General features: G+C 39.7%; 1 protein-coding gene across 1 annotated transcript in view; it reads right to left on the reverse strand.

The window, feature by feature from the left end:
- Positions 1-1,739: 1,739 nt before the first annotated feature.
- LOC112154900 (ras-related protein Rap-2a) overlaps positions 1,740-13,388 on the reverse strand; it is a 19,481-nt gene continuing 7,832 nt past the window's right edge. Inside the window, exon 2 of the mRNA XM_024286144.2 lies at positions 1,740-3,297. Within this exon, the coding sequence (XP_024141912.1) occupies positions 3,060-3,297 (238 nt within the window). The 3' untranslated portion in view covers positions 1,740-3,059. The remainder of the gene's footprint in view (positions 3,298-13,388) is intronic.

A 13,388-nucleotide genomic window follows, 5' to 3' on the forward strand; every position in this document is an offset into this window, starting at 1 on the left:
AAAAAAATAGGACCATCCTCAGCTGTTTTCAATGTAATATAATGACATCTTGTGACACTGGTTTTGTCTTTACATTGTGTGTTGAAGTGTGTGTGTGTTTTTTTCATTTCAGTTTTTCACAGGATGTTCTGGAACCTTAAGTTACATACACACTGTGGACATTTGATGAAGGTTCTTCAGTGCAGTTTAGCTTATGGTGTTCACACTGCACAAGCAGGGAGGGGCTTCCTATTACTATTTTTTTAATGTCTACTAACTCATGTTCACCACCTACAGTTGAAAGATACTTGGTGTGAAGTGGTGCAAATTTCTCAAAAACGTTTCAGTTTAGCTCGTTCAGTCGGGCTCGTCTCTGTGTCTATGTTCACCAATAATAAACCAAACCCATAATTCACAACCCAATCTAAGTCCCTGATAAATCAGAGTTAAAATTAGTCTAACTGGGAATTCCATTGTCCTAAGTTTTGTATGTAGTGCCCAAAAACAGCTGTAAAAACTTGGGAAGCGCCACGTGAATGAGAATGTTTTGAATGCGAAGTCAGAAAAGTGCGTTTATGTGCTTTTACATAGACTTTGTATTGGAAGTGACTGCTTGAATGGACGTTGCCAAGTGGAATGTATACGTAGAGCCAAAAACTGTTGTAAAAACTTGCATATCTTCACGTGAATGCAAGAATAATGAACCCAATATTCAGAAACGTGCGTTGATGCACTTTTACATAGACTTATCATCGGAAGAGGGCAGTTGAACGCACGTCACTAACGCTAGTGTGTATATAAAGCCTAAAATGGTCTTGCGTAGAAACATGTGAATGCAACAGTTCTGAATGCGGAATCTAGAACCGCAAGTTTATGCAGGGTTACACAGACTTTTCAGCGGGAGTAACAGTTGCAGAGTTCAGTTTGTATATAGAATGAAAAAGCAGTGAAAAAAACTTGCATAGCTACACGTAAATGCAAAAGTTTTAAATGTGAAAACCGAAAACGTGCATTTAGGCACTTTTACATAGATTTATACTTGCCGGTGACTGGTTGAGCGTGCGTTGCCAAGGGTAGTGTGCATATAGAGACAAAAAACTGTGATAAAAATTGGGTGGCGACACATCAACACGAGTTTTGAAATGTGCTTTTACAAAGACTTATACTTGGAAATGGCTGGTTGAACTTTATTGTGTATAATATAGAACGTAAAATGGTTTTGCATAGTAACGTGAATGTGAGTTTTGAAAGCAGAATCCAGAAATGCAAGTTTATGTGCAGTTACATAGACTTTTCATCTGAAGTGACCATCTGAATATGTGTTGCTGAAGGCAGTATGTAAGTAGAGCCAAAAAACTTGCGTAGCTACAAATAAACGCATGAGTTTTGAATGCGAAAACCAGAAATGCTCGTTTATAGATAAACTTTTTATTGGAAGTGACCACTGAATTGTGTTGCCGAGGGTGATGTGAATGTAGCCTGAGTCTGTGCTCATTTAGCCAAAACATGTCAAATTTACTTGCAACTTCCATTTTTGTTTTAACCCCTCTCCAATAGGACTTTCCGCACAGTTGTTACATTTATTACAAATTATGTTTTTCCCAAAACCCCAGTGTGTGAGAGCCAAAAATACTCGAGTCTAGTTTCCATGTTACAATGTCAAAATGAGAAAAAGCAGAGAAGAAAAGGAGAACACTCACAAGAAACGTTTCCACAAAGGACTCCATTCACTTCACTTCACAGAAACGTGGGGGCTGCACTCGAGTGTTGAACGCACTTTTATTGTTTAGGTGTCAAATGTAAAGGTGTCACCATTCATTAGAGGGATAACGAGTCAATGGTCACATAAAAAAATAGAAAATCAACCATGGAAATGGTAACACGGGGGAAGTCTGGCTCCCGTGCCTTCAGAGATGTACAGTTTAAACAGTGTACAGATCCAGACGCTTGTGTGTGTTTGGTTTGCACATTTCCACTGCCTTTTACTGATCGCTAATGGTCCTTTTTTTTGTTTACTAGCCATGCATACAGTTCCACAATTCCATGTGTGTCAAGTCAGTGTCTTCAAATGAGCTGGCACTTTTTACCAAATATTTACACTACCATCACTTTCCTCATTATTATTTATTACTAGATTTTTGAATACTCTGAGCACAAAGAATGGCGTTGAGATACTGAAACTCTTGAGTGCCACTTCTCGCATTAATATCAGAGAAAAGAAAGAAGTGTGACAGAGGTTGGCGTCTTCATTTTAAAGGTCACCCCTTCCTGAACGGAGCTTGAAGAAGGTATTCAAATACTATAAAATACTCTTTGTTCAACCAGATCGCAATCTGCTGAGAAGTAATCTGACCAAGGGCACAAACAAACAAAAAAATCACACAGTGCGTGAAAGACTCTGCTGTGCCTACAGACCCGAAATGAGAAAAATGGAATGAGATGACTTTCAAGACGCCTCAGGAGTTATTTTCTTTCCATCGCCACCCCGAATGACTGAAAAAATGGGAGTCACCTCTTTGGTTCAGCCCTATGATTAGAAAAAAAAATATCTTCCATCAGTACCTACAAAAGCTAGACTGAGAGAGAAACTCTAGACACTGAAAATCAAAGACTCCTATTTAAAAGCGCTGGTTCCTCGAAAAGCTTTGCTGGATTCGGAGCGTTGTGGAAATGTTATCATGGTAACGAGAAACGCTTATCAGCATCGCATGTGGAGGTACACAAAATGAAAACTCTCTGAAAAAGCAGTTCGTCAGCTTGGAAGATCAAATTCTTCGCTGACGATTTATGTCTCTACAGGTGAGAAAACAAACAACAGAAGATGGTGACATAAGGCGAGGGCATGTTCCTTTTTGTTATGCATCAAATTCTCTTGCGGCAAATTCCTGGCATTCTCCATTCAGCTTTTACAGCAACTGTAATGCTGCTCGGAATTAAGATCCACTGCGTTCAACCATGAATTTCACTCAGTTTAGTTGGCATTTGTTTGTCTTTGTGTGTTTATTTCCTACACAAGAGGGGAGCTTCCTCTTAGCACACTTTTTTTTGTTTCCAGGCTTGTTTCCCAGAGGCCCCCGGGGCTATTGTATATTGCACGAGGAGCAGCAGGGATCATCTTTGTCCGGCTGGGCAGCGTAGTCCATCTGCCGAACAATCTCGGCGAAGAGTTCGTCTACCATGGTTTTGCTCTTGGCCGAGGTCTCCATGAACGGGCAGCCCCACTCCTCAGCCAGGGCCTGACCTTCACCGGACGACACCTCCCGCTCGCTTTCCAGGTCCACCTTGTTGCCCACCAGGATCACAGGGACCTTCTCGTACCTGAGGACAAACACAAATCAAGAGGTCAGGCCTGTAAGTCATTGGGGACATTCTGTAAGCTATAAGACAACTTTTTTTTCCTGAAAATAGCAGATTTCTTAATTCTTATATCGAGCAGATCCATTCTGCCTGAATGCAAGAAAAATACTTTCAACCACTCTAGAGTCTGTGCACATATACTAGCTGACATTTGGGAGATAGGTGCAGGTTAATTAACAGGGTTAATCAGTGCTGGTGGTTCTGTGTGGAGGGATTGATGACATTAAAATAAAAGCTCATTATTATGTAAATTACTGCATAAACCCCCTTATACCTGCTAGGGCTGAATTTTTTGTGCAAAATATTTTTTATTTAAATTTAACTTCAGAACATGTGAAAAAAGACTAATATGACTGACATTCTCATCAAATGTAAAACATTTAAAAGTTGAATTTACCTTTGAGGGTTACATTTTAAATAAAGTATTTTTTTAACCCAAGTTTTCATTATTTTTAAGCTATCAAATGAAGAGTGTTGTCCTTTATAGTACTCTGGCTGATGTTAGTATTATTTCACATAATTAAAAAAATAGTCTTGATCATGTAACTAATTTGTTTTATTAAAGATTTTTTTTATCAAGATAGTCTGAAGAGGAAGCACAGTATAGTGAAATAGCCTCAGTCAAATAGCCTTTTAAGTTCCCCTCTGATGAAAATTATGTTTTTTTTTGTTTTTAACATGTATGTTTGTCATTTTTCTTATGAAAGAACAAATGTAATAAGAAATTATTTTGTTTTTGAATTTCTAAGTATTTCTCCTTTTAAATTGCTGTCAATCAAACTGTCACAGACAGACTCTGTTTGAATTAATGAGCCTTCTTTACATCACAACAGCTCTGCTGTACATGCAGAGCTGCTCATCTCAGCTCCAGAAGCCACGCCCCCTCGGAAGAGATTTTGGAAACAGAGGCTTCAGATCAACATGAAAAATGGCTTTTACATTTAGGTTGTGGGATTTTGGTTAAAAACTTCATAATCATAATTAAAACACTACTGGAATTTTTTTTTTTTTATATTAAAAAAAAAATTGTCACAGGCGGACTTTAAGTAATGAAAAAATAAATAAATGTCAGAGTGGAAATAAAAGGAATGACGGCGTAATGTGAAGGGGTTAGGTTTCAAAATATCTCTAAACAAATATGTAGTTCCACAAAAGCAACAGCTGAGTTGATGTAGATGTGACTGTCAAATAATTTGTACATTCTACAATCGACACACAGTGTCTGAATTTGGTAAAAAAAAAACAAAAAAAAAACTTTAAGATCACAATTAAGAGCAGCCAACTGTTACCAAATCTCCACCTACTGAGCATCTCACACGAGTTTAATCTTAAGACGGACCCAGAAGGACACAGAAATGGGCATCGTGGCTGTGATCCACGCAGGTATTTGAGACCCAAATTTGTTACTATGTCATAGAAGAGCCACATGTCCCAGTGGGAACAGGACTACCTCTTTGAACAGCAAAAGGGAGTGACCAGTTTAATAGAACAAACTTCCTCTTCATCAAGATTGGAGGAACAATTAATTTTGCACATCATTGATTTATGCCATTAAGACTTTTCTTAAAATGATTATCAGACATTTTCACTTAAACTTCCTTTTGTCAGTCAATACTGAGGTAACATATGTAAATATACTCCTGTTTAAAGATTTAGTAAAAACATCTGCATAATTAATCTTCATTTGAAAGAGCCAGATGTGAGAAATGAACATCTTTGTTACATACAGATATCTCTGAAAGCAAAGTACTAATATCTAAACTAAAGATTGCATTTTAACTCAGTTAAATGTGTACCATTATTGACCTAAGCTGCTTTGAAACCTCTATAAATTGTCAAGAGGTTGCTGCTTCCATTACATTCAAATTGCAAAGAAGCCTCAACATATCTGTCATTCTGGTGAATAAAAATAAGATCTCAAAGGAGCCAGGCCACTATTAGAGACCTGCGTCTAACTGTAACAGACACCTGTTGGACCTGGCGGATAGTGGAGATACTGTCAATAATAGACTGGGCCCAACTGGAGGATATACTGTATGGTGCATATAAAATGAAAGTGATCACCACTAGCTCTGTAGAGAAGGTGGGTGTGTGTGTTGGCCTAGGGGTATTTCTGGCACCGCACTCTTCCTGGAAGGGGCTGTTCTCACTTGTCTACTTCCCCTCGTGTGAACCCGCTTATTTTTGTGGGTTGGGAGGGGCTGGTGCTCAGAGCACAGGTTTTTAGAGGAATGCTGCAAAATAAGTGAATGGACCAAAATACCACTTTGAGGTTACCTATTTTGTGAGAAATTAACATTATTATACGCTTGAAAGCTCTAAAAGTGGACTTTGCATGGAACAAGCCCTTTAATAAAATACAAAAGGTAAAATTTGTTTTGAACTACAAGTTTCCATTTTGAATAAAAGTTTTTTTTTAAGAAAGTGTAAGTCTCAATTTGATCCCATTATATAAGTTATTGGCAAACATAGTAAACATATCCTGCTACTTTGTTTTTGCAAAAAACTGACTGTCAGTTAATGTTGGTTGACTAGTTTAACAAAAGCAACAACAATAGTCACCTTTAGCATATATATATATATATATATTATCTTTATGATTTAAATAAAACTTCTGAGCAAATCGAATTGTTATCAATTCTGTTTACATTACATCTATGTACAGACATGAATAACACTTTGCAACATCAGAGCCTTCAACACAACTACATCTAAGGAACATCATGTGTTACCGTTAACAGAACTGTGAAGAATTTTCAAATTTACGCCCGTCCTCAAACATACTTTTTGCATTCTGGTTTCATGCTATCAAAAAGTATGTTCGATTATTCACAGGCAGAAAAGCCATCCGCTGTTTTCTGTAGTGACTGTACACAAGGGCATGTCTGATGTTGGAGAGATGGATGCTGAAGGTACACCTTTGATGCTTTTCCAGTTTGAGCAGCCCCAGGAACTCTGAATACCAGGAGCTGGAGGTTGCAGCGTTAAATTAGCTCAGATTCCTGCGACTTTGATGTACTCATGAATACATTATCCGGTAAACTTTAATCTAAACTAACCTGTTCTGTTCGCGGTGATCAGGTCCCCGGCCGAAAGAAGCAACCAGGAATTAGGAGCTGAATCCAGAAGTGAGTGGGCGTGTGACCAAAAGCATGAGTGCACCTTAAGACAGTTTATGGTACCTTGAACCAGAAAACTAAAACTGATACGTTTCAGTGAATTTTAGGTTTGAATAAACACAGTGAGATGGTAATTATTTACATTTTAAATGCAAATCTAAAACTTTTCTCAAAGAAAAAAAACAACAAAAAGCTAGGCCAATTCTGTTATTGAAAATGACTTTACCGGTACTTTCCTGAAAAGTCAAATGTTTTAAATAAGTATCCATCATTAGCAACTATCCTGTTTGTGCATTTTAGTTTGAATTAAGTTCAAACAGATAAAATAAATGCAGCTTTGTTTACGACATTGTCCGAATGGAGCAATGAACTTTGTTAGGACACCATAGATGTCCTGATTGTCCAAGAGTTTTTAACTCGGCTGCCATGCTCTTCTAGAGAATTTCCCAATCTCAATTTTGCAAGTCTTTTACTACGTACTCACCGTGCATGTAATGCACTTTCAAGAACATGGCTTTGGAATACGGTGTACACACTGGATGGGCGCTACTCAATACTAGAACATGGACCTACAGCTGGAAGAGGTTTGGTGCGAAAGGTCAAACCCCGCCTTGGGGGCCTGACTCCTCTATGTTTTCCAACCAACCTGGTATTATTGGCTAAACACACCTCATCCAGGTCCTTGTGAATGTTGCATTACTGTTTGCCGATTTCTAACACATCTATTTAAGTTTATCTCCTTTGCACATATCTATTAAGGAGTCATATGTATTAAGAATCACGTTTATTGGACAAGGGCAACAAGTTAAACTTGCAGGCCAGTGGTACTCTGGGATTATTGTTGTTTATTTTCCAGCTACCATGCCCTACTAAGCTGTGTCCAGATCCGAATCTGCCATCACCTGAGCAGCTCTAGTTTATTGAGTTCAGAAGTTCAGCCTGAAAAATAAAATTACTACACAAATGAAGGTCATAAAGCTTGGAAGAAATTGACATATTCCACTTTTCTTTTTCCAAACACGACTCCATTGTGGCCAATCTAATAAAAAAAAGCATGTGTATACCGCAGGATATGAGCTTTGTCAGCATAAGATAGTAATATCAGTGTGCGTATAATGCAGTTTAGATAAAATGTTGGGCATCTTTATGGGGAAACATATTGCTTCAGAGTTGAACGGGCATCAGCTACATATAAATCTTAGTGTGAAGATGGTGGAATTTCCTTCTTGTTTTTTGTTCTTTTCTGCACACAAGCTGAGACCTTTAGTCATAACAGGAACAACCAGTGGTCTGAAACGGTAATATTAGAGGCTCTCTGGGTCTTAAGATAACCAATTTCCACAACTCTGTTTTTGGACTAAGCAGTTTGGAATGAAGAAGCAAAGCTCCTCCACCGTCCAAGATACAAAAATAACCCGAGTTTGGTCTGTATTTCGACACAGGCAACACAAACAACACGCCAAAACTCAAATCTTCAGCTTGCAATGCCAAGAGGCAGCAGAACACCAACTGCAAACATCCATTCAAGCTCACACAGACACATCTCATCTATAATGCATGATGCAGATCATCTCACACACAGACTCTGCTGTTGACGGACAGAGGAACCTGTGAGCACCTCAGGGTGTAACAACCTTCTGATTACGGCGAGGAGAGGCTTTGTTGGACCTCCAGAAAAAAGCAAGCAAACTCTAGTTTTTGCAACATAAGAACTGTATCATTGCTTTTTGCCAGAAATGAAAAAAAAATTAACATGGAATAGGTGAGATTGTTGAGGGCAATAAAAATTGAATGGAGTTCAGACGCTCAAGTCAAATGGAACTCAACTTAACTAATGGTACAATTTTTAATCTAAAGCAAGGATAGGCAACTCCAGGCCTTGAGGGCTGCAATCCTGCATGAATTCCAACAGACCTTGCTCTGGTATGTTCTAAGTGGCTCGTCTTTTTATTGACTTACTTCCGGTACATCATGTAGAACAGCAATCAAATGTTTGATTGCGGGCAGCTAAGGGGAATACTGCCATAAAGAGGAAAAACGTTAGCTAAAATGAGTGCTACATTGGCGCTTTCTAATGTTGTCATTACTATCTGCTAGTTAACGGGTGGCTATAGCAGCTCCGCCCCAACAGATTTGCTGAATCACCTGTTAGGGTCACATGGTTGCTGGAGCCTATCCTTGTTATTGTTGAGCAACGGCAATGTAGACCCCGGAAAGGTCGCCAGTGTGTCATAGGGCCACACATTCACACCTCTAACACAGATTTCCATCCATCCATTTACTAAACCCGCTTAGTTCCTTTTAGGTTCACAGGGTTGCTGGGGCCTGTCCCAGCTACTGTTGGGCGAAGCTGGGTACACCCTGGAGAGGTCGCCAGTGCGTCATAATCACACGCATTCACACCTACGTTTCATTTTTTCCAAAGTAAGATTTCTAAATGGGCTGCACGGTGGCGCAGTGGTTAGCGCTCTCGCCTCACAGCGAGAAGGCCCCGGTTCGAATCCCGGCTGGGACCTTTCTGTGTGGAGTTTGCATGTTCTCCCCGTGCATGCGTGGGTTTTCACCGGGGACTCCAGCTTCCTCCCACCATCCAAAAACATGCTTCATAGGTTCATTGGTGACTCTAAATTGCCCCTAGGTGTGAATGTGAGAGTGAATGGGTGTGTGATTGAGGCCCTGCGACAGACTGGCGACCTGTCCAGGGTGTACCCCGCCTTCGCCCATCAGTAGCCGGGATAGGCTCCAGCACCCCCGCGACCCTGAAAGGGATGAAGCGGTCTGGAAGATGAATGAAAGATTTCTAAATTGCAAAGTCCATTTGAATGGGAAATTGAATCTAAGTAGTGTTAAAGTTACAGTACCAAAAAAGTATATACATTTTAATAGAAGATGAAGAAAGTTTTCTTCTATGAATACTTGTCAAACTCTTGTGTTTTCTTATACCAGTATTTGACATCCTGTTCTTGAAAATATGTGTGAGAATTAGATAAATTTAGGAGCCCAAGTATTGTGTCCTGGCATGATTTAAGGCACAACACCTTTAGCCTGAGAAAGACCGGTAGTTTTTGGATCTAATTTGATTTTTTTGTTGATAATATCCGTATTAAGTGTTCATATTCAGCAGCTGTGAGTTTTTGACTGTTCTAAATGACTATCCCTAATTTATTTCGTTAAATGAAACTCAGAGAGTGGGAACAAACAGCATTAAAAGCCGTGTCCCTCGCCTTCAGATTCAGAATATTCCAGAAGACATGACTGTGTTGAGATTAGAAAAAGGTCATTAATGGAAAAGCCGTTTTTAGGATTATCGTAAAGGGATCCATACAGGGGATTTAGAGGCTCTGTAGACACAAAATAACTTAATGGAGTAGCTTTAATTGCTTATGTAATGCATTAGAACATACACTTGGCCAATTGCAGATATGATAAGCTGCAGTTTTGATGCAGAAACAGTGTTAGCACCATGTGTCCCTAAAGGTGTGCGTTGGCTTTTGAAGATTGTGAGCCTGTCCCTGTGTTGGAGGCAATGGCTTTGGCTTCATTCAAACACACTCAGTCCGTGTGTTGGAGGAATTGTCAGCTTGCTGCTGCCTGACTTGATATCCTGCTGCGTTGCAGCCTCAGGCGGCTGGAGGCAGGAGAGATGTTTACATTCCTCATCAAAAGGGTCTTTCATGTTTACAAAGGATGGTTCAGTCGTGTAGAACCGCAGGATGACGGAACTCTCCAATCATTTCATATGCATTGCTCAGTTTACTAAGCTTATTAGCAGTTTAAGAAGTCCCTCCTCCTAACAAAACGGTTTTCTTTTTAGGGAGCAATGTGGAAAATGTCAGTTCTAATGCATCATAGTTTGACCTTAATGTTTCATCTCTTGTTAGGGGGACGTTCTTGTTCAGTATTGGCTCCTGTGGCGGCCAGTGTGCAAACTTCATCATTTTAGTTTTAGCAAACAATGGTGTTTTTCTTTATCTTGTTCAGATTTTTTACCCAAAATAATCGGACATTGCTAGCTTAAATAGATGAAAAGATTGAAAAATCAAATCTAAACAGCCATATTGGAATCCAGATGTTCCTTGCTGTTTTGCAATTTTGCAGCCTCCCAGATTTGGGTATCTTTTTTTTTGGTGCAATTTGGCAGTTTTTTTTGTTTGTTTTTTACAGCCCATTGTGTTCTGCATTCTGATTGGCTGTAGACCACTGTCACTGTGCTGTGTAATCAGTACAAAAATATATTTAGTTCCCCAAATCAAGTCTTTGATCCAGAGCAGATTTTTGTTTTTTTTATATGAAGATTTGAACTTTGAGAGTCTAAACTAGAGAGTAAAGTGTGAAAATGTTCATCCCTGCCTGAGAAAAAAAAGTGTGCACTAAGGGGTTTTAAAACTTTAAACCATCTTTATTAGTTGATGAAAATGAAGCCAAATACTTCACAGATTTCAAGTATTGGCGGTTATTTTAGAACCGCAATAAATGAGTTGATTCTATCCGACTCAAGTGGGTGGAATTTAGTAAACTGCACTAAAGATGCCTCCTAATTAAAAAGAAATCTTAAAAAAATAAATAAATTACACAAACGGTTATTATAAAAAGTTGTTAAAATCATAATGTTATTATGTTTAATTATAGTCTAAAGTTGGACTTTTTTTTTAACCAATGGAGTCAACAGGAACTTCATTTTTTTCATAAATCAGCCTAAAGTGGTCATTTAACTACAACTTTGAAGTTTTTCCAAGTTTAAATTGTGGGCAGTGTGCGGGGTGCTTGGCTTAGTATGCCTACCAGAGATGGTATCGCTTTGTCTTGCAGTAAGATGATTTCCAGTTTCGAACTGAGTCTATTTGCTGTTTGACTGCGTAACAAAAAACAAAAAACAAAAAAACAATCCCTGATCTAATTTGCATGCGGCAAAACTACAGACATAAATTCTGAAGTAAAGCCTCAATACTGACCCTTTGGCAGTGATTAATACGACCTCGTGCTGTGAGAAAAAAAAAATCCAAATAATCATTACTTATGCAAGGCCTTTAACACAGTTTGTTGAATACCAGGTCAACTGTTTACTAGTCATTACTGACCTTTAGTTCAGCTAGTGCAGTTATGATGACAGATTTAAAGACAGTGATGGAGAAAGCAGCTTGCTCCATCCAGATAAATGAGCCTTGGCACAATGCTTAAATGAATTATTACTCATGCAAAATTAATGACAGCGAGCCACAGAGGTTCTCGGATGAATCACAAGCAGCAACAAAACTCTATGACAGCAGTGCTAAGAGCATTTTTGTAGTGGCTTCACCTCTGTTGTCTGACAGGTCACTAATCACAACACATCCTGGCGTAAACTTCACTGCAGCTGCGGAGAGGCATGATGAGGTTCCCAGCTGACACAGGCTTTCTGAGGTGTAATCACGGGCACCCCTGGTCTCTGTGGAAGAGCTCACCCCTGCCGCTATCAGCAGTCACTGATGGATGCTGACAGGGTTCAGAGTGAGAGCGACACACAGCAGGGACTCCGACCTGAAGGGACGCCGATACGAATGCCATCGGTCATCTGTGTTTCGGCAGTGAGGGGTGACAAACAAGCAAAAGGCAACAACACTTCCACAGATTATACAAAATCACTTCTTTAAAGGATGGAGACACGTCAAAGAAACCAGAAAACAACTATTCTTGGTCCAGGAATATCAAAGGAAACTTCCACTAAGTCTGGATTTTCTACAAAGATGTTCTCTGTGTCCTCTCAGTTTCTCACCTTACTTAGTCTTTTAAAACTTTCCAGTTACCTTGAACCAGCCTGCCAGTAGAGATCTAAATGCTTTCAACTTCCATGTTAGGTCTTAAAGTATTGCTGCATTCCTAATGGCTTTGAAAAGGTATTGGGGAAAATCCTGTCACATGCCAGATCGAGCAATTCCAACAGTTCAATAGAAACACTCCCGTTGTATCTGTTGCACTCATTATGTCCATGTTCAGAAAGTCACTGCTTGCTTTTCTAGTCAAAAAGTAACGAGTAAGTGGTTCATAGTGATTCCTCTCAGTTTACAAACAGCAGTCATGTCAGAACCTTCATCGAAGTCTACGGTCACATATCCCAAAATCCCACAGGGCAAACGCAAGTTTTCTGCAAATTTGGCAAGTGGGCACAGAGGCTTTTTGACATTGGTCAGTGGCCGCCCGGGAACATTTTGAGGTGGTGTAGTGGCAATCCAGTGACAGGCGGGTGGCAGGAAAGCAGCAGCCCAATAATTGACTCAAAGGAGGGTCTCCACGATTCCCAAAATCATCTGACGATCAGCCGATTTCAGACTGCCACCCTCCTGCCGCCCCACTGCCACTGTCTGTTCGTTAGAAATTGTATGGTAGTAGGACGGGGACTCAACAAAAGCTGTTGACATGAGCCGGGAGCCCGAAGATGGCCGGATCTCAATCTGGTGATCCCAGCCAGTGTGGATTCAAATGAGGAGACAGAATTAATGCTGCACAAAACTCATGGCGTTGGTAGCACCATAGCATCCGTCTACTGTACATTCACGACCATACCAAAGATTTCCAGAAAAATCGTACAGAGGCATGACATCTGGAAGATTCTACCAATGTCTACCCATTGCGCGGTGGCAGTTGTATTTCTGACCATAGCATTAGGGGAATTGTCCATTAAACTAGGGTTGTACAATTTGAAAACTTGCAATATGCAACATTAGCAATAACGTTGCGATTACAATATGACTAGCAAAACGACAATTACATTGTTTTCTATTTCACTGCAACGGTCTTATCTAAATGAAAGTCAACATAAATAATACTCAAATGACCCTCATCAAATAGGAGGTGGGCATCTAACATAAAAGGACTCCATTCAATTGGTCAAAAACAACATGAATGGATCTATCCGATTGAAAAAAATTAGGGGTGTTGCGGATCACGGATTATCCG

The sequence above is a fragment of the Oryzias melastigma genome, linkage group LG21, assembly GCF_002922805.2.
Source record: "Oryzias melastigma strain HK-1 linkage group LG21, ASM292280v2, whole genome shotgun sequence".
Classification (NCBI taxonomy): Eukaryota; Metazoa; Chordata; class Actinopteri; order Beloniformes; family Adrianichthyidae; genus Oryzias; species Oryzias melastigma.